Source organism: Caenorhabditis briggsae (genome assembly GCF_000004555.2).
Source record: "Caenorhabditis briggsae complete genome, chrV, whole genome shotgun sequence".
In the NCBI taxonomy this organism is placed as follows: Eukaryota; Metazoa; Nematoda; class Chromadorea; order Rhabditida; family Rhabditidae; genus Caenorhabditis; species Caenorhabditis briggsae.
In genome coordinates, this window is record NC_013488.2 from 11,021,719 (window position 1) to 11,043,117 (window position 21,399).

The 21,399-nt window shown below is 38.3% G+C and overlaps 7 protein-coding genes across 7 annotated transcripts; 4 read left to right on the forward strand and 3 right to left on the reverse strand.

Moving 5' to 3' along the window:
* Positions 1–1,286: 1,286 nt before the first annotated feature.
* On the forward strand, positions 1,287–3,465 carry CBG09484 (the record flags this gene model as incomplete). Its single annotated transcript, XM_045237669.1, has 5 exons — positions 1,287–1,364; positions 1,415–1,499; positions 2,001–2,117; positions 3,192–3,322; positions 3,370–3,465. 5 exons carry the CDS (start codon positions 1,287–1,289, stop codon positions 3,463–3,465), a joined length of 507 nt encoding a protein of 168 aa, XP_045094035.1.
* Positions 3,466–5,587: 2,122 nt separating this feature from the next.
* Positions 5,588–6,609, forward strand: Cbr-dsl-7 (the record flags this gene model as incomplete). Its single annotated transcript, XM_002636948.1, has 2 exons — positions 5,588–5,967; positions 6,012–6,609. 2 exons carry the CDS (start codon positions 5,588–5,590, stop codon positions 6,607–6,609), a joined length of 978 nt encoding a protein of 325 aa, XP_002636994.1.
* Positions 6,610–8,461: 1,852 nt separating this feature from the next.
* Positions 8,462–9,039, forward strand: Cbr-far-5 (the record flags this gene model as incomplete). The annotated part of the gene is made up of 2 exons (XM_002636947.1): positions 8,462–8,868; positions 8,916–9,039. The coding sequence occupies 2 exons, from the start codon at positions 8,462–8,464 to the stop codon at positions 9,037–9,039; spliced, it is 531 nt and encodes a 176-aa protein (XP_002636993.1).
* A 116-nt stretch (positions 9,040–9,155) lies between these two features.
* Cbr-far-3 lies at positions 9,156–9,777 on the reverse strand (the record flags this gene model as incomplete). Its single annotated transcript, XM_002636946.1, has 2 exons — positions 9,156–9,300; positions 9,350–9,777. 2 exons carry the CDS (start codon positions 9,775–9,777, stop codon positions 9,156–9,158), a joined length of 573 nt encoding a protein of 190 aa, XP_002636992.1.
* Positions 9,778–11,795: 2,018 nt separating this feature from the next.
* Positions 11,796–12,225, reverse strand: Cbr-far-4 (the record flags this gene model as incomplete). The annotated part of the gene is made up of 2 exons (XM_002636945.2): positions 11,796–11,973; positions 12,020–12,225. 2 exons carry the CDS (start codon positions 12,223–12,225, stop codon positions 11,796–11,798), a joined length of 384 nt encoding a protein of 127 aa, XP_002636991.2.
* A 2,967-nt stretch (positions 12,226–15,192) lies between these two features.
* Positions 15,193–19,104, forward strand: Cbr-inft-2 (the record flags this gene model as incomplete). Its single annotated transcript, XM_045237670.1, has 10 exons — positions 15,193–15,259; positions 15,328–15,631; positions 15,686–15,786; positions 15,831–16,120; positions 16,158–17,417; positions 17,459–17,655; positions 17,700–17,949; positions 17,998–18,573; positions 18,625–18,849; positions 18,895–19,104. The coding sequence occupies 10 exons, from the start codon at positions 15,193–15,195 to the stop codon at positions 19,102–19,104; spliced, it is 3,480 nt and encodes a 1,159-aa protein (XP_045094036.1).
* Positions 19,105–19,547: 443 nt separating this feature from the next.
* On the reverse strand, positions 19,548–21,114 carry CBG29112 (the record flags this gene model as incomplete). Its single annotated transcript, XM_002636943.2, has 4 exons — positions 19,548–19,717; positions 19,761–19,931; positions 19,981–20,672; positions 21,011–21,114. 4 exons carry the CDS (start codon positions 21,112–21,114, stop codon positions 19,548–19,550), a joined length of 1,137 nt encoding a protein of 378 aa, XP_002636989.2.
* Positions 21,115–21,399: the final 285 nt, after the last annotated feature.

A 21,399-nucleotide genomic window follows, 5' to 3' on the forward strand; every position in this document is an offset into this window, starting at 1 on the left:
CTTATTGGACTATTATTCAAAATTTTTTGGGGGCTTGATTAATTTTTTTTCAATTAACCATTTAACGATCATCTGAATAACGCACTTGTCAAATTCCGGAGCGGATCGGGTAAAAAATTCTTCCGACATGGTCGGCTCGGGTAGCTGATTTTTTGATAATTCATGAGAGAAATTTATTGAATACCACCATATCAAGAAAAATTTCCTGAACCGAGCTTTTGAAATTCCAAAACCCGGTCCGGCCCGGGACAAGTATATTGAATATAAAAAAGTTTAACTTAAAATTATATTTTTTACTAGGATTTTCCTTTTAATAATAACTTTTTCCGTCTATCCTACGGGTTTTTGAAACAAGCTGGGATTCCACATGTAACATTTTGCATTGCACGTTTTCCTCATCTTCAAATATCAGGTTTCTATTTTAGGCTATTCTCAATTCCTACTGTAATCAGAATCATCTATGCTTCTTCTCTTTCTATTATCTATCATTCCAAAATATACATCATCTGATTCCTTATTCAAGAATCCTTATCCTGTTGATTCTATAGCGCTTTCGTCGTTTCCGCCCTTCTAAGCAACTCTCGATTTTTTTTGAAAGGTCTTGATCATCACCTAAAAATTCTTCTCCATACCCCAAGACTTTCACGGAAAAATGCCGAAAAAATCCAGTTAGCCATGAGAAGCGCGAAGGTTGATGATCCATCAAACAAGCGGACAACATAGCAAAAACTCGATTTTTTTCTCGCGTTTTTTCCTCAACCCATTTTATCGTTATCGACACCAGTTGGAGTTTTGCCTCCGCCCTCAGGATGATCACAATCCCCCTTTTCTGACGACGGCCCCACTCTTTTTGTCGACTATTCACAAGTGTACAAATACAGGAGATTTGTACCTTTCTCCCAAATTTATCCCTCATTATACACCTTCTTTTTCTTATCATTTCTTCCGCGCCGTCAGTTCGTGGATTCGATAGAAAGGTGAACGTCGTCTGCGCAATACATGTTGCGCAACAAAAATTTTAGGCCTGTGTACCCGTTCCATACCAACGACTAAAACCGGTGATTAAACCTAGAAGAAGAAGAATCTAGAACTGTTAGTCACGCCTTAATGACCAGATTTAGGAAGCTAGTGAAATCATCGGATTGGTTTGATTTATTGGCATGTTGTTCTTCTTGTTGCCATCCAATTCTCACATCGTTTTCGCCCTATATATTTGACTTCCTTTCGCTCACTTTCACATATTACGACCAATCCTATTCTGATTCCATTTCACCTAATTTTCAGACATGAACCGGTGCGTTTTTCTCGCTCTGTTACCTCTTATCACAGCTCTCCCAGTCTCAGTCAACATCGATGATCAAGCAGTTAGTTTTTTTTAAAATTCATGTCTAAAAATTTGACTCAAATCTTTCAGGCAGTAAATTTGGGAGCCTACGACAGAGCACGATTTGATTTGGTTGAGACATTCCACCCACTTCAACCAGCATCAGCTGTGTCAAGTAAGTTGAAAAAAAAACAAAAAATGAGAGATCAGAAAATTATTATTGGGAAATGAGAAATACGATATTGAATGGGCACCAACAACTCCTACTACTACTAGTTTTCAAATCATTCAACAGAAACTCGACACCTACCTTGAATCTATTCGTTGGACACAGACTAATTGTGAACAAATATTTTGGCTGATTTTGCCTCTTTTTTCGTTTTTATTGTTCTCTAGAATAACGAGAACTATTGGGATTTGAATAGAAGGAAAGGGAGAGTTTTTAGATTTAGAATAGGATTGAGGTTTCGAGTTCTTGGAAAGCAATAAACCAGTAACATTTGGAGGAATGGGTTTCTAACATTGAATAAGTGTTTTTGGTTTTTCGAGTCAAATCTCGAACTTTTTATGGACGCTTTGATGAGATAACAAGTACAAAATTTTCCAAAATTTCAATCTTGAGATTTCTTCTTAAAAATTAGCCGATTTTCAAGTCTAGAGATCGAAAAAATTGCAGATGACCAAATTGCTGAAGTACGTGCTAAAGCAGCCGGAGTAAAGCAGAACGAAGCATCAATTTCAATCGACTTGCCAACGCAGATTCTTTCCGGAAATTTGGCAAGAACCCCAGAAAGTAAGCAACTAACAGAAAATCTCTGCTCCCCCTCTAGATGTAAAAACAAAGCAAAACTGAAATATCAGTGTTGTGTGTGGGAGATATGTGGGAATACCAAGTCAGTTGGGAAAGGGAGAAATAGGGACGTTTTAACAAAATTACTATCGGTTTAAGACGCCTGAGCAAGGAGGAAAAGGAGCAAGAATAGGCAGAAAAAAGAAGAAAAAAGGCGGAGGAACAACAGAGAATATTTTTGAGGGGTAGGGAACCAAGGAATAAAAGACAGTGAATTAGTTAGTGAAAGAGGACACCAAAACGGGTAAACTTTAGGGATCATATAAACTAATTATATTTTGAAAGTTACTGTCATTGGGAATAATCCGTTGAGGGAAGATTAGGCCTTCAAGGTAGTCTTCAGAAGAGATTCTGGGATGATGGGAACAGAATTTCGAAAATTTCGAGCATTTTCGGAGTTTGAGCTTTTGGACTACGATATGCCAAAGTCTCATTAGGGGTCGGGTCTCGAGCGGAATTACTTTTAGGTTTTTTTGCGTTTTCGAAATCCGATTTTCAACTTTTTACGATTCGGTGATTGGAAAGTGTGATTCTAATATTTTTAATATCGGAATAATTCGGAATTCCGAAATTTCAAAGTTTTGGGAGTCGGAAATTTCGTGATTCCAACAAATAAAGACCAACAAACATTTTATAAGACGGTTTTCTAGCTGTTCTTTTTTCTGAGAAAATCAGAAAGCCAATGAAACTAAAGAAGATCTCACCAAATTTAGTGACGATCCATATTAACCGGAACGATTTCCTATTTCAGCGCCATTTTTTCAAGTTCCTTCTCTGCAAAAAAAATCCCGGATAAAATTACAACTAAACATAGTGAATAAGTGGGGAAAAAGAAGGAAATCCTAAAACGAAGATATGAAAAGCAACACATGGGGGAGGCTATAATTCGATTTGATTCTCAAGTTTCAATATATTTTTTTGATTCCCTCGAGAGATAAATGTCTCGTCGGAGCGTCTCTCAATTCTTTAATCCCAGCTTTATCTGTTTTCGAAAAAAAAAAGAAACCATATTTTCAGGATTGGCGTTCGGAGAGTGGACAGAGTGGACTGCGTGGTCTGTATGTCAGAATGGAGAAAGATCCAGAGTTCGTACTTGTGTCTCCAGAAGACCAGCTCTTCGTGTTGTCTGTCACGGAGATGCCATTGAGGTGAATTAATGATCAATATTTCATACTGAATAATTTTTCATTTTCAGATCGAGAAATGCTACGTGGATGCCGGAGAAGGACACATTCCAGTAGCCGCTGATCCATGGTCGATCGAGAGGGAAATCAGCGGAGATTTTGCTTAAATTCCTAAAAAAAGAACATCTGAAAATAGAGACCTCATAATTAATAATACATCACATTCTCACAATCAGTTCTCGAATTGTATGCACTAATTGTTTCTTTTTCTTTTTTATTGAATTCAATCTAATAATAATTTATTAAAGATTTTTGTCTTGTGTTCAGTTCATAAATCTCAACTTGAGCACTATGAAGAAAGACAGTTTTCTGTGAAAGATTAGAAGGAAACAATCACGAAAATTTCATTGGCATAAAATTAAAAAGCGCATTTTTGAGATCAAAAATAACTTCACTGGTATTTCATCATTCTCTTGAAAAACATTCTGACTATTGTCCTTGACTTGGTTTGATTGCTTCCACTGATGAAAATTGAATCACGAAATATCGGACGAGGAATAGAGCAACTATTGGAACTAGTCGAGAAGCTGATTGTGCTTTACACAGGATTTGAAATAAAATTGTCATTTCGGTGTTTGAAAATCGAGAATGAAAGAAGTGGTAGAAAGTAGGTAAATACGGGACAACGACAGAGAGAAGAAGAAAGAGAATAGATTGCATCGTGAAGTTCAGAGTGTAATCTTGTTTCTCTCTTTTCAGATGACCTCTCCATTTTACCCTCTTCCAACCCTCTCTCGACGTCCTTTGTCTGCCACGAAAACGACGAATTTTTTTGTGTTACCTGTCAACTGCCGGCAGCCGGTTTTGGACAATGCATATAATGTAATAAAGTGGTAAAATAGGAAATTGGATATTCGGTTATAATACATTCATATCACATTCAAAACAGTCAATTACAGAAGAAATAGGATGATTGAAATTGTAAACCAATTCTGGTTTACACTTTGAGAAGTATTACTACTCTTCTAGGCAACAAGATCACAAAGACTGAAAGTACCTACTCAGTTTCACTATTTCTTACCCCGAGAGAGTCTAAAAAGCGTTCTTCGGGTGAATTGATTCAAAAGGAAATGAAAAGTGGTTTCAGAATTTGGATGTCCTTCTGATGTACCGTAAACAATTTAATAGACTGCCATCGAAACCGTCAATTTTGAGTTCATGTATCTCATTATCTGTAAAAGAAATCAGAAAGTTGTCAACTGCAGGCTCTGAAACGAACCGTACAGACCTACTGATTTACACAGTGTAGAAAAATGTGTAGAGCAAAGAAAAAAATCAAAAAAATTGGCGAAATTTCGAAAAATCGAAAAATCGCTTCTCATCCATTTCTGGAAACTTCTGGAATGTTCTCGAATATTTTGTTCAGATTCTCGCCATAACTGAATACTCCGAAAATCTACCGATTTGCTCACGAGAAAAATCTGTTTTTTATTAGAATTTTGCAAAATTTTCAAACCTTTCTAAGTTTCCTTGCTATCTTCAAAGAATTTTTCTCGATTTTTCCGGTATTTTGTCTGAAATTTAATGGAACGGTTTCCGTGAAGATTACAGTAGCTTAATGTAGAAAATTGGTTTCCTTTTGAAATATTTAGATTTTTGGCAGATCAAAATGCACGTCAAAATGCAGAAAATCTTCGGGAACACTATCCTGTCAAATTTCAGACAAAAATTTGGACAAATCAAAAAATTATCAAAAATCGCTGAAAAACCTGAAAAGGTCTAAAAATTTTGCAAAAAATTGAAGAAAAAAATATATTATTTTTCTCTCGAGCATTTGCCTTTGAGGAGGAATTCAGGTCTCAAAACGCATGTATATCATTTTTGTGCTAATCACTTTTTGATATCTTTTACAGAACATGAAATATATAGGCTTAAAATAGACGGTCTCTATTATATGTTAGAATGTTTACAGTATTTCAGCTTCACAAGAACTCAATAAAAAGCCGGAACAGATATTCTTGGCAATAAGGTTTTGTAATTTGTCCAAAATAAATCAGCGGACCGATTCCTTACAAACGGATTGAAATTTCCTACATATGTCTTTTCCGAACAATTCTTCACATTTTTTTAGAATAGAACATCTCCACAATGGTCAATTTTCTGAACCTCCCTATTAAAAGTTTGAATTCCACTTTGGTATAATTTGATACCTCTCACCTCCACAAGAAACAAATAGCCAACAAAGTCAACATTGATCTTTCCCTCCGCCCTCCGAACGGTCAGTCAAAGATGAGAGCTCGCCAGAGTATGCTTACTTTATTAACATTTTCTATTTTATTCCCTTTATTAAAATGCACTGGCTACTTGGAACTCCGCCTAACAAGTCCTTATGTACGCGTTCTGAACACTACAGTTGAATTGACTGTTGGAGGAAGAAAAAGTTTCTACAAAGTTCCATTGTCCCCTTATTATGAATTAGCACTGACAAACGTGCCAATGGAGTTTGATGAACCTGCCAGTATTATTATCAGAAGTGGTCCAGTAAAAGAAATTGGGCTGACAGATTCTGTAATCAATCCGAAAATCTTCTCTACCCAAAAAATGAGCATCGTTACACCGAAAGCAGGATTACCATTCAGTGGATTCAGAATAGATATCAAATGTGATACGTAAGTTCAATGGTCTGTGCTTCAACTAGTTCGAAAATTTTCAGGAATTATTTTGGGGCTCATTGCGATAAGTTCTGTGATGAGGAACAAGCGAGATCTATGGGTCGACGGTGTAACATTCTTGGTAATATCGGTTGTCCAATTGGGTTCCGCGGATCAAAATGTGATATCGAATTGCCAATTGATAGTGGAATCTGTAAATGTAAAAACGGAGGAAAATGTGTGAATTCGTTTGATTCAAAAATGACAGCCGATTTTCCAATATGTGAATGCCTACATGGATTCGAAGGGGCTGCTTGTGAGAAGACAATGAAGTTATTCGAACCCAAAATCTCCACTCGCCTGTTTGAATCGACTTCTCGTTTTCATGATTTGAGCAATATATCCGTTGATAATCAATTGTATGACGTGAACATTGATAGATCCGCCACACTAATATCTCCCACTTTTTATATTTCACAACAAGGTGCTTCAAGTGGAAAAGCTCATCGAGCACCTAGAAAACAAACTACTACGGTTATTTTTGATCCAGTAACACTTTCATTTCATTCTGCTCAGCCACGAGTAGACTCCTCTCGTAATTACCCAAAATTCAATCGACCAGTTCGTAAAAATTATTTACCTACAAAAAATACTGTATAATATTCATTCAATGTCTTATTTTTTAGGTTAATGTTCATTTTTTTTTTCTCATCTGTCTCTTTTTAGAGTTGTTTAAAATAAAAAAGTTTAATTCCAAAAATGGATCGTATATCCTGTCACAGTATCAAAAGTGGAATATCGTGAGATGACAATTCCGGTCAAGTAGAAAGACATACAGTTTCGGGAGCTTAGCCAAATACGAGAAAAAAGGTGTTGCACCTAAGCCGATGTCTCTCAAAATGTTTTCTTGATTCGAAATGTGACGAAAACAAACATTTTCTTATTTATGGTTAGAAAAAATTTATCTTTTTTTGGAGTAGAGGTATTCTTCAAAATTTGAGAATCAATGATCGAGAACCACCAGTGTATGTTGTACTATTTTTTATGTATTAGGTTGTTCAAAAAGTCTTTTCCATTTTTAGCGTCAGATTCATTCGATATAAAAAAGGTCAAAACGATGTCAGATAAATTGAAGATAATGACCATTGTTATCAGTGACTATCTGCCAACGTCCCACCAAATTGTGGATGCCTTCCTTCCAGAACTCCGGTCACAGCGCATTGAAAATCAGGTCAACCCATTTTTGACATCATGCTTTGAAGTGAATTTTTTTCAATCAAGATGTAGGTAGAAATGGCTGGATAGGGGGTAGTCAGACAGTACAAGGTTTGGACTATACTGTAGATAAGACAGAACCGTTTAGCCGTATCCAGTGAGATCGGTCTCCGTTCTCCTTCCCGCATGAGGTTGCGAATTTCGATTTTGAAAATAAACCTTTGTTTTTCTCTCCAATGGAGACCCACATGGAGTGTGAGTTATGTCACCAGACAAAAATAGCTATCGGTCATAAAAGTGACACTATTATCTGGCAGCTCCCAATACTCCACTCCTTGGTAGACATCCATCCCGAAAACATCTCATTTTTAACGTTAATTTCACGTTTCGGGACGTCTGGTGGTTGAGTGCCTTTGTCAACCCACTTGGATTGTTGTTTATAGTAATCATACATTACCCATTTATCGCCACTAGTAATGATTTAACTTCAACATTCATGTGTGCAACGCAGGATGAGAAGATTCAAACAGGTGCCTACACATGAAACAAAGTTACTTTGAGCGAAAAGGTGTGATCCATATCTTCCCACTTTTTTTACTTTGCCGAGAGTTCCCAATTTATGGCTTTTTGACGAAAGGCTTGCCACTGATGTACTTGATATATCCCGCACAATTTGAGACGGGTCCCTTTCAATCCCGGTTTTTAATGCGCCCAAATCTGAGCCCGTATGCTTTTTTGGAGGTGGATTTTCGTCATTTCAGTTGATCTGAGGTCAGATAGAAATACAAATAAAATGGTAGTCCAAAAATGGAAATTATTAGAGGCGAAAACGATGGGCATATCCCACTGCACGAAAAGAGGAGAATGATCTCCGTTGGGGTGTAGACACTATTAGACCTCATCAGCATACTGATAAAACGACAACTTCCTCGCTTTTATCCCCTTCAAGAAAACGAAGTTTGAAAACAACATATCAAAAGTGGATAGGACTTTCCGAACAACCTAATAGATGTCATTAACACTAAATGCTACAAATCAGATTAAAAAATTAAATACGTTAGTTACAATGGGATGAATTGTAAGGAGCGGAGCGACGAAAACGCGCCAAAGGCCCGCCAGTCTTCTCAACAAAGGAAGAACTGAAGAAGGAAGTATTTTTAATCAATATCGAGACAACAGTCATTTGTATTTTTTTGAAGAAAACAGACAGAAAACAGAAAACACAACCTTTCTCTCGCCCTACATCCAACATCTTCATTTAGAAGTATTGATTCAATTGGTCACTTCTTTTTTTGATATGTTATCTCGCCTCTTCATTTTCTCTCTATTATTCTGCTTTTCTTTTGCTGCTGATGGAATATTCGAAGCAGTAATCGAAAGTTACAAAGATGCTCTCCCTCCGAAAGTGGTTGAAGCTTTTGATAATCTGAGTCCTGAGGAGAGTGCAATTATGAAAGAAGTCTTCATGAATTATGATAAATTCACAAGTATTGCTGACCTCATTGTGGCAATCAAGAAGAAATCTGAATCTCTTGGATCGTTGTTTGAGAAGCTGTACATTGAAGTGGACGCTGAAATTCAAACATTGACTCCTGAAACTAAAAAGTTTGTGACTGAATTGCTGGGAATTGGACGCGCAATTTACACTGCTCAAATAGTTGGAGTTCCACTTGACCCCAAAGAAGTTCTTCCAGTTTTCGCAAAGTATGATTTTTAGGAATTAACTTTCTTCTCAATCAGTTTTGTTTCAGGCAATTCCCATCATTCAAATCTCTTCCGGATACTAACAAAGAAGAATTGAAGAACGCATTCCTCGGTCTTTACAAATTCGCATCCAATGATAAAATCAAGGTCGAGATAGATAAGTTGTTGTGATAACATTGACTGTGATTTGTGTTTTCTTGGTTGTTTTTTGTTTAACAACAATTTTCAAAGATAAAGAATTTATTAGCTTCTATAAAAGTTTTCATGAAAATGTACATTATTATAATTTAATGCTCATCGTTAGTCTTCTCGAGAAGTTTCGAAATAAGAGTTTGAACTTTATCGTCCTCCATAAATTTAACGACTCCACTGAAATTCTTTTTCAATTCTTCCTTATCTTCAGGTTTAAGAGCCTTGTAGGAGGCGGCTTGACTGAAAACAAAACATATATCCGATATTATAATTCTGAAATGACACTTACGTCTCGATGAGAAGCTTGATTTCGGAGCTGCTAATTTTCTCTCCATTGACAGATCTGGCATACAATCCTCTTCCACCGGCAATCAATTCTTGAATGAATGCTTTTGGCTCCTCACTCATTCCATTGATCTTCTTTTGCAATTTAGCCTGAAGCTTCTCAGCTTTCTCTCCCAATTCTGGTGATTTTTCCTTCAGAGCAGCAATTAATTGGTCTTCGTTCTTGAAATCCTTGTAGTTCTTGAAAACATCTTTCACTTTTTCCTTCTCATCACCAGACAAGTCCTTGTAGGCTTCAACGACTTCAGAAGGGAGAATATCCTTATGTTCCTTGAGAAGTTGAGTGAATAGGGATGGTTCTCCGGTTGGTGCAGCCAGTGAAAAGCCAACGAATGCAACGAAAAAGAGGTTGAATGCAAGAAGACGTGACATGTTGATGTTGCTCATCGTTTCTATCAAAACTCTTTTATACTCAAGTTTTGTGATTTGTTCAATGGGCGGTCCGTGCTGTTTTCGATAAACATGATGTCAATTCTTGGAGAAGGCTACTAAGATTTTGTAGCCTCCATGGACATTGTTCCTTACAACGACCATTGTCTCTTCAGATGGTTCATCCAATCAAGGACAATTCTGTTTGTTTTCTGAAGATGGTGTTTTAGCATAAGAGATCATCTCGCAGAGGTTAAACAACGTTTTGTTTTTGTTTTCAAATGTTGAATGTTGGATATATGTATGCAAGTTTACGATGTGACCATACACACAAACTGTCAATCAGATAAAAAAGTTTTGAAAATCACAAAAACTACAATTAAAACTATGGAAAACAAGGAAAACTCTGGAGAAATTCTCTGAAAAAAACCACCTAAAGCTTCACCGTAACAGAAGTCTTGAGAAACAGAACATTTCTAGAACATTTCAAAAAAAAAGTATTCTTGATTAAAACACATTGAAGTGGTAAGAAACTCAGTATACTAAAATGTTTCTATTTTTGAAATTATAACTTTTGGGAACTCTAAATCACGAAAATTTCTTCAATACCAAAGGACCACAAAGGATGAGTTTTTTTTCACCACATGTACCCATTCAGATATTTTCTTGTGTGCGATAGGTGTCGGCCAAAAAAATATAAAAATTGAGATTCGCGATCCAGGTTTAGTCTTCATTATATTACTCATATGGTTCCTCTATTTTTCTAAATTTTCCTAATTTTCTTTTTATTTTCAATTTTCCAAAAAAATTGCTATCGAATTCCTAAAAGTTGGTTAGCTAATAAGAAGAGATGTATATGAAAACTGAAATTTCGAAAAATGCTTTCAGGTTGGGATATGATACGGGGAAGGGCGAGAGTAAAAGAAAAAGAAGAGCAATTAAGAAAAGAACGAAAATTGAAAAATCCTTGAAAAACCTAGAAAAAGAAAACAATTTAGAAATAGGAAATTGAATGAAAGTTATAAATTTCCAAAAGTAGTGAACATGAAACTATTGAAATGCTTCATGGATTTCTGTATTTTTTGTTTGTTTCAAATCGATTTTCAAAATAGTTCCAAGCGATTGAACATTGAAACTTTTGAGATTTCTGACCGATAGTTTGTTTTTCCATGAGATATAAATTTTGAATTTTAAGGGCTGTCACTCTTTCTTTTTTTCTATTCATTTCACAGCGATCAGGGATAAAATGAATACAAATTCTTCAAATCGGGAAGACGGAATAAAGTATATTCAGAGAAAAAAAATCGGGAAATTTTTGAATTTCTAGAATTGTATGAAAATGGTTTTTCAAAAACTGATTAATCTGATTATTTTAAAGGGGTTTCATGGGAATTCTAAACTTTTGCCACTTTTTGGTTTAACAAAGGAAGTGTTTTCAGGAAAGCGTTAAGAATTGTCAAGTTAATCTAGTGAAAAACAAATTATGATCTCTGAAAGAGATTTCTGTACTAATTTTCAGATTTCGCAGTACTTTTTGAAAGTGTTCTTTTTGATAGTCTTCTTAATGCGAATCGTATTTTTTATGTTATTTGTAATCTGAAAAAAATGTATTTTTTTCAACAAAAGAATTTTTTTTTTGAAATTATCCGGAAGACTAAAAAAGGAGTTCCGTTCATCCCTGCTCTTGGAAAACCGTATTCTTTGAGATATACTGGGATTACTGATTGTTCATCTTCGTATAGAAATTAAAATGCAGACTTGTCAATAATGATGAAGTGGGGACTGAAATATCACTTTGAATTACGTGTCTGTTACAATTATTTATTCTTTAACATGTACAGAAAAATTAACTGACCTAATAAGACAACATTATCACATTTGTGGTTTTGAGAAATTTCCAAAACACAAATCACAATTTTGAAACCTTTTTATATTTTTTTAATATGTGAAGATGAGTTTTCAGTTTGAAACATTACAATATAAAGTTATCTTATAGTTAGAGCGGGTCCATTTCGATATCTTCATTTTCCCATTTCATCCATTCCTCCCATTCCAGCCATTCCAGCCATTCCACCGCCACCTAAAAATCGTTGGAGCATTTGAGCACGAGCTTGTTGCATAAATTCGAAAATTTGTGGAAAAGTGGACTGCAGTTCTTGTTGGGCATATGGTGATAAAAATCTATAATGTTGTGCAACTCTGAAAATAAACATATTTGATCCGTTAAAAAAAGAATCTACCGTACCCCATTCCGATTTGTCTCAATTGAAATCTATCCATCTGTTGTCCTTTCAGGCGTTGGGCATAAACTTCTCTTCCGGCGGCTTTCAAACTGTCCACAAATCTCTTTGATTCATCACTCAAACCAGCCACTTTTTTTTTCAACTCGATCATTTTTCTCTCTACTCGTGATCCAAGAACTGGATTGATCTGTTTCAGATCATTAATCATTTCCTGCTCGTTTTGATGATTTCGGTAATTGCTGAACACTGTGTTCAAGTCATTCTTATCTTTTGGGCTGACTGTAGGCCTCTACGAGTTCCTTATCTTTGGGCTGACTGTAGGCCTCTACGAGTTCGTTACTGTAGGCCTCTACGAGTTCCTTCGGAAGTAGATTTTTGAATCTTTGGAATCCTTCGGCATTGTTTTCTCCAAATGGGAAAGCTGACGAAGAATAAACCACCAAGAGAATAACAGTTGTGAAAAGAATACAGTGTTTCATTGTGAGAACTGATTTGCAAGAATTTTTGATGCCCTATTTATTCTAACTCCATTCTGTGTCTTACCACTAAAATTCCCCCCTCTTCACAAATTTCTTCGACGAAAACACTTGCAATTTTATGATTTGGGATACATCTTTTGAGACCAATTTTCTGGTCTGGGCAAAAACTTTTGGAAATTTTTGATCGCATCAAACATTGAGTACAAAACAACATTGAATCACTACAAATAAATTAGAAATATTATTCTGGTACAAAGAAATCGGAACTGTGGAAGAGGAACGGAGACCTAAAGTCCACAGCGACAACTACCGTAACCAAAAAATAAGTTTTCAGGATTGAAGAGGGAGACTTTCTCGTTTTTCACTGCTTGCCGTCGAGTTTCCTGTTATTTTTCACCAAACCAGTCGGAAACTAAAAAAATTTATAGTTAAAGATTGACTGAAAACCCAAGATATTTCTCCGAAAAATTTCTCCGAAATTTCTCCGAAATTTTTTTCCGAAATTATTTTCTCGATTTAAATCGAGAAAATAATTTCGGAAAATAAAAATATTTCCAGGTTACATTGTGGTACCTTCGGCGATCGGCGTTTCTCTTCAACAGCTCTTTTTTTTTCGTACCAAAATAAAAAATTTCGGCTAATTATTTAAATTATTTTGCAGGATGCTCTTCTTTCCGGAAACCCAATCGAACTTTTTTCATTCAAAATGAATCAAAAAAAGTTCTACAGTAATAAGTTTCATCGTGGCAGGACCCACCGAAACGGGAGAAACTCTGCGGCGGGAGTTATCGCTGTCAAATGGTAAAAATCAATTTTCTTCGTTTTTGCATGTTTGAAAAACAGGTTTTTTTCATGAAAAACTCTATTAAAGTGTTCAGATTTCAATTTATTCAAATTTTATTTAAAAGTCAGAGTTTCGTCTGCTATTTTTAACCTTAAAAACAGCGAAAAAGCATTCTCATCGACACTCGTCAAAAACATCACTCGTTGCATGTTCCTCGTCTGTCCGTTTGTCACATCTGTTCTTACCAATCGTTCACCATTTATTCACCATTAAATACACCATCCACCAAGGAGAAGAAGAGACGCAGTCTGTTAAACAGTCTCCCGTTGCGCGTACGTTTGAATTTGAGAGCTTCTTTCTGCCTGTCCGACCTCCAAAATGTTGCTTTGTCGCTAATAAATCATTCCGTTTGACAGTTTTTTCTGTTAGTTTTCTTTGGTACTAAACTTCTGATCAAGATCATTTTCCGCTTCTCCGTTTACTCAATTAAGAGAAAAGATGGGAAACAGTTGTAAATCACCAGAATATCAGAACATCCTTTTCTAGGCGTCCATTTTCTTTTCCCAAGGCTATCGCCTTCCCGATATAAGGTATTTTATCACCAATTTGTCATCAGCTTGAAGACCATTTTCTGTGAATGTGGTCATCGTAAACCGGCTGCACTTTAGTTCATTCGAGGCCCACTTCATTTTCTCATAATGTTCCACCCACTGATTCTCCATGAGAATGCTGTCGTTTTGGTATCAGATTTTCATTCTCCTTGGAGATTTCGTCAGCGCTGCTGAAACTACGACTCGCAGATGCTTCTCTGTATATTTTTGTTTAGCGGCTTCGTTTTAGACTTCCCAAAATACACAAACGTTTGCTGGGAAAGTGTTTTTGTCTTGAAATTTTCTTGAAGTTTCTTTTTTATTAGCCGAAATTTCGAGTATCCCATCGTTGAATACAGGCAATAAAAACAGTCAGCGTTTCACTCTCTTTAGCTTTCCTCTTTCTCATTTTTTTACTTGCTAGGAGAGGCTCGCTTGTCGTTTCGACAGTTCAACAGCAAAGCTTTTGCTGTGCTTTACATATTCCACGCAGTTTCAAGACTCTTATTCTAGGTTTTATTGTTTTTATTGGCAGATCAAAGGGGTTTTTGCATATATTCTCCTAAAAAAAACCACATTTTACTAGAGCTGCAAAGTTCCATTGACAGCAATCTACTTTTTTGAGCTACCACCTGTATATTTCATTGTTGTGGATATGTGGCTTGACAGGCGTGAGGTGTGCAGAACTAACTATTCAGCTAATCAGCAGTCAGCCGATTCGCATTCGTTTCACTATTTTTGGCGCTCAAAGTATGAGAGTTAATATTCTCTTTTCTAAGGCGCCTTTTTCCAATAATGACAGGGACCTGTCACCTCGTCTTCGCTGCAAGAGTGATCGCTTTCCTGAAAAAGAAAATTCTTTGAAACGGAACGGAAAAGTCTCGAAGACATATAATTTCGGCCTATTATCCTTGTCAGAGAAAAAGGTGACTATGGAAGTGTAGGAAGGCGACAAATAAATTCTACGTTTCCCTATGTTTTTCTGTTCTTCTATATTTATCATCTGCGTCGATGCTAACTGGTTGACGATCCTCCAAATATGCATAATCTTTCCGACAAAAAAATCAGCCACGAATGTCGGCATTCGATTGCTTTTGACTCACAAAACATCATAATATTTGGAATGTGTTTCTAATTGCAATTTATTGCATATGATGTTGCTTTTTTTGTTTGCTTTTCGTTTAACTTAATATGTTCAGACCGCCAAAAAAGATAACAATGCCACCTTCTCCTAATCTTTCATCACTGAAACCACCCCCGATGCACACACACACACACCCCATCATATGTTATTTTCAGCTGTTCCACGTCGACCTCTTCATATGGCGAAGAAACGCACAAACTCGAAAAAGAACCAGAAGCGGAATGATCAGACGGCCGGATCTCAAAGTATGTTTTGACCTATTGTCAGAAACACTCCAGAATACTCTTTAGAAAAAAACAACTCTTTTTTTCAGATACAAAAAGTCCACCACATTCTGATGCAAGTAGGCCAGCCAGTCGTGTGAGCAATCCGTCAGATGTGGAGAACTCAGGGCAGAAAAATATACCGATGAGAAAGAAACCCATTTCACAGAAATCAACGCAGATATTTGGAAACAAGGCGTCCCAGATGAACATTCCTGCGAAAATAGTTGCCAATAAGCCGGTCGAGAGCACGGTTAACGAGCGTTGTGTTGATCTTGGACCCATGTCTTCTACTTCTTCGAGTCGTCTAGATGACACCGACGTTCATATCAGGCATATAGTAGCTAACTTCAGGTACAACTTTTCCATTTTTTTTAAATTTAATTGATAGTTGATAGTTTATTTAAGAGGTAACACGAAGAAGTTGGAAGCGATTGCTGATATCAACTTTATGATTGACAGCACAAGTTCATACCTTCAGCGATTCACCATTCGGAACAAACTTCGTTGTTAGTAGTCATGCGTTAATTTATATGTCAATTGTTATTTTTAGCAAACGGACTACTCTCAGCATTGGCTGCTCACGTGGATTGTGCACATGTGGACGAGGAAGTCGACGCTCAAGTACGAACATACCTAGAATCGGAGAAAAGAGATGCTCGACTCTTGGGTTTGCCGGATGATAGTAGGAGTCCTATAGAAGCTTTGGCCAAAGTTATGCTGAGAACTACTGACCTGCAATGGAAGAAAATGGTTAGCTTGCAAAATTTCATCCCCAAAGTGGCAAAAAGATGCGGAAAAAATACTAAACATACTGAAAGACTGATTTTAGCTTCATGCGATGTTAAGAATAAGGTTCTAATGTGTCAAACTTTCTCAGGTTAACGTGCTGGATTTCATCGGATGCTCAGAAAAACTCGAGGAATGCATAGCGACACTCTCCAACGTACAGAATGATAGAAAGGACAGGAAAGACTCGGAAGTGCAGACTGATAAAATGAAAGGATACGCAGGACTACCCAGAGAACCGTCTCTTGCGCTTTCCACCACAATTCCAGAGGAATCAGCTGTGTTTTGTGACTATTCAACTTCCGATGACGAGAGCAAATTGAGTCATTCGGACCCGACGACACCAGATGCCCTCATGAATCGGAACTTGAAAAAATGGGCGACAGCTACCGATTTGCCGTCACAAGCCAAAACAGGCGTCGATAATTCTTTCTTCCGATCGAGTTGTTCCGCTTCTACATTTTCTTCCGATGATGACGGACCATTGTCTCCAGCACACGACAGTGCGTTGCCGGCGATTAATGAAGTATTGGATTCCTCCGAAGAAACGGAAAGTAACGAGATGCACACTGGTCTCGATACGACACTTCCCGTGAAATTCGCAGACAGTGCGAATATTGCATTCATCGATGAAGCATCTTCAACGTCATCATTGTCAGATAATATGGGTTTCAGTGAGATAATGACGATGAGTTTCGAAATGGTAGATTCTGAAGAGAAGAGTTGGGACAATATTCCTCCAATCAGCACGAACGCTCCACCTCCACCACCTCCACCTGTTTCGACAACATCGATGTTGCCACCGATCAGTTCAACAGCTCCACCACCACCACCCCTATCAAACGTTATTGCCCCGGTATCGAGCAATGCCCCACCTCCACCACCGCCTCCTCGAATCCCAGGAATGGCTCCCTTGGCGACAAATGCTCCCCCACCTCCGACGCTCCCTCCAATGCCTGCTGGAATGGCTCCTCTCTCTAGAAATGCTCCTCCCCCTCCACCACCGCCAACAGGTTCTACAGGTGGACCTCCCCCTGCTCCCCCTTTGCCACTCGACATGCTAAAAGGAGCTGCAGCTGGATTGAGAACTGTACCAGGAGGACCTCCACCACCTCCACCACCTCCGCCTCCTTCTTTTATGTTCAACGGAAACGCATCGAACGCGTTCAGTCCAGGTTCTGCAACTTCGCCAGTTCTATCTCCTGGAATTGTCAAATCAGCAGTTGTGTACAGGAAACAGAAAAAGACAGCGTTCGTTCGTTGGCCTAAACTGACGAACCAAATGCAAGATGCAGGAACTGTATTCAACGATTCCTTGTGCGTTGATTTTAATGAAGAGGAACGATCCAAGGTAAAATAGAATTATTTTTGCCAAATAAAGTTTCTTTCTAGATGGAAGAAGTTTTCGAAGAAGCTCCAATCAAGCAGTTGAACAGGAAGATTGGTGGATCCGTTGGACGAGTCTTTGGAAAATCGCTCAGAGCTACAACATCGTCGTCGGATGTCAATACAATCTCTGCTCGGTCTCCGACAACTCAACAGGTGCTTGTATCTCCCAAAGCATTGACAATTGAGATCCTGATCAAGAAGTAAAAATTCTCAATAAAACCAGACATATGAGTTGATATTTTAGATTAAAACCTCTGGATTTCACCGAATTGATAGACAAGCTAGAGCGAAACGAGACGGATGGAATAAAAGTCGACCTGATGACAACACTCAACAAAAATTTCCCCGATAAAGACGAACTAGATCCATTCCTGAAAGTGGAGTATCGTACACTGACGCATGCCAGCGATCAGTTCTGCTGGCATATTGCTCGAAACAAACACCTGCGATTGCGTATCGAACTTTTCATAACGAAGGAAAACTTGACAGCAGAGGTAGGTTTGAAAGAAAAAGAAACTTAGTTGATATCTTCTCAATTACAGATTGGCAAATTTCAAACACAGATCGAATTGCTTCAGTCTGGTTGCACTTTAGCTCGTGGAGAGGTCATCCAAGTACTACTACGAAAGTGCTTGCAATATGGAAACTATCTCAATCAAGGATCGATGTTCGCTGAAGCAGCAGGATTCCAGTTCAGCTATCTGCTACAGCTACTGCAGATGAAGGGAAAAGGACAGCACGTTTCTGTGAAGCTTGTCGACCTCATTGTAGCATTTTGTGATCTACAAACAAATCAGCTTGAAGAAATCCAAGCGAAAATGGTTTCTGTGAGACCTTTGAATCTGAAAGATCTGGAGGACGCCGTTGGGCAGGTTCAGCGAACGATTCGCAAACTTGATGGTCAAATGAGAGCCTCGAATGTTGAGCCCTTGATTGCTGCCTATCAACCATTCATGGAACAGACTAGCGAAAAATTACAAAATGTGCAAAATGGACTTTCCGATGTGAAGACTCGTGAGATGGAGCTGCAAGTATACTTGTGCGCAGGCAATATGACACTGCAAGCAATTTTCGAAACCCTCGAACAAAGCATGAAAATTGTGATGGACGCAGTCAAGGTTTTCTTAACCATGAAGCCAATTTCATATTTCTAAAATTCCTTTTTTCAGCAAGCAGCTTCGAAAGCTCGCGTTACACGTGCCTCGTCAATGGTATCCCTCTCGACGACTTCTGTTTCACAACGATCGTTGAGAGAAGGGGAAATCTTGGCTAGGAAATCGATGGCGTTGAAAAGTCGTGATCTTCCAGTTGAAGAATTGAAGAAGTTCTTCTCCCACTCGTCTTTTGGCCCACAAAGGACCAAGAAGATACCAGCGTCACCACTCACAACTTCTGTTAGTTTTTAGTACTATGACTCCAAATCGAAATCACCGTTGTAGAATATATCGCCTACTCGAACGATTCGGCGAAGAAGCGGGGAATCATTCAAGGAGCAGCAAGATGAAGCTAAATGCCAAGAAAACAACGAAGACAAAGATTCAGATCGTCAACTTCCAACAGCTCCCTTGACGCCGGTGGAACCGCCGTCAGTGTCGTCTCTACGTCGAGATATTCGAGATCTTTCGTCTCTTGTTGGCAGTCCAGTGTGATATAAAACCCGCAAGACGTTCATACACTATTCCGTTTTCAAGCGCTAGAATTTAGTCAAATATTACTCATTTATGTTTTTCTCCCGTTTAGATGCTCATCACTCTTATGCATCTTATAGCTCAATTCCCATATACATCTTCCCTGTACCCGTATCCCTTGTCGTTATCTACTGGTCCGCTTTCCATACCTGTAACTGGTTCATGTTTTTTGCTGACCGCATTTTTTTCATTTGTATTTTTATGGATAGAATCGGAGATTTTTACCGTTTTTCGTGCTTTTATTTTTTCTGAATAAAGTAAATCATTTATTAAGTTTGCTTTATAAGCCCGTTATACACTAGCGTTGATAAGATTTGTAAATTCAAAAGCGGGAGATTTTTTGGTATAAGTTCTTAGGAAAGAGGATGGCAAATTGAATCAAAATAATAAAAAAGTTCAGCTGTTCAAGCCCAGCTTCCACCGCCACCGCGATCTTTAACCTCTTGGGATGGATACAATCCACCTCCACCTTGTCCGTTGTTGTCGTCATAGACTGGTTGATCTTGATTGTTTCCCTGGTTTCCACCACTGCCTTGGTATCCGTATCCACGATTTCCGCTTCCCATTCCGCCACCTAAAAATGCAAACTTGGTTTCTGCAATACGAATATCGCTGACCTCCTCCGCCGCCTCCACGGTTAGAAAGGAAACGTCCGAGCATTGATCCGGCTGCAGCTCCTCCTCCAGATGACAAAATATTTCTGAACATTCCTCCAGCCCCACCACCACCACCACCACCTTGTGGCTGAGGAGGAGGTTGTGGATAACCACCGCCGCCTCCACCATACGCTGTAATTTTTAGTTACTTTTTGTTCGAACCGTATCTTAATTTGCTTACGATCGGTCGGAACTTGTTGTCTGCTCTGATTTCCACCTCCACCGCCTCCTCCTCTTCCACGACAACAGCAACAATAAATGCAGCAACAACAGCACAACGTTGGAATGATAACACCGATGAGAAGAAGCCAGAACCATCCAGGAATCGACGGCATTTTGAATCCACCGCTTGGCTTTCCTCCGCTTCCAGGCCCCTGGTTTCCTGGTCCTTGATTCCCACGATTCGTTGGCTGACGCGGGGATCCTTGTTTAGAAAGAGCCTTATCCCATGTGGCTTGAAGAATGTTAGTGAGTGCCTGTTGGTAGTTCTTTTGTTGGAATAGAGATTTTTGCTGCATGAAGATTTGAGTGAATTCATCAGCGTACACTGGAACTTTGTCATCACGAGCCACCCAAAACTTCATATCATCTGTCGACACGACTATGACGACGGCTTTTTTGCATTGAGGATCTAATGTCCATTTGCGGAGCATATCGTTAGCCATGTTCTCTACAGCTTCAGTCGTTCCTCCTTTCACGTGTTTCGCTACTGCCATTGCAGCAGTAACTCCTTTTTTATCACAAAATGTTCTAGCGTTGTCTTGTCGGGTTCTGCTCTCCAGTTGTTTCAAATCGTGGTCGAGTCGGTATCTGGACTGCTCGGTAAGCACTCCATCTGGATCACAGATATTCGCAGTTGTTCGCATTTTGCATCTAAAACATGGAAAAATAGAATTTTTTAAATTCTAGTTCTCTGGTAATCGGTTTCCAACCAGATTCGGGAAAATTCCGGAGCAGAAATGGCTAGATCTGGTTAGAAAATTGTCCGAACCAGATTCGGGGAAATTCCGGAGCAAAAATGGCTAGATCTGGTTAGAAAATTGTCCGAACCAGGTTGGGACATTAGCTTTCTCGGTCGGATCTGGTCAGAAAATCACCGGATCTGGTCGGAAAATAAAAACTTTCCGAATCTGGTTGGAATTTTACTCGAATCTGGTTGGAAAATTGTCCGAAACTGGTTAGAAACCGATTACCAGAGTTTAAGAACTAACTCTTGAAACTGTCCGGCGGTTGGGTTGGGGAAGTTGTATGCATCCCATTCTGTGGCGAATATAAAATTCGGGAACACAAGTAGAAAGAAGAGGAGCCAGCTCATAGTGTGGCTGAAAAATAAGAAAATGGGTTAAGTTTTGAACAGAAAGAAACCAATTTCCGAGAAGAACGAGTTCGGAATAGTATTCTTCGAAAACAGAAAGAATTTCAGTAGTACTTTACACATGATTCAACAGAATTAAATGACCCATAGGTAAACTTCTGAACGGATTCATCTTGTCAATCATTGAATATGTCATTATTTATTTGAAAACCCAAAAAAAATGGGGGTACGACGAATTCGAACGTTTTCAAAATCGAACAGACCTAAAATCGAACAGATTCAATT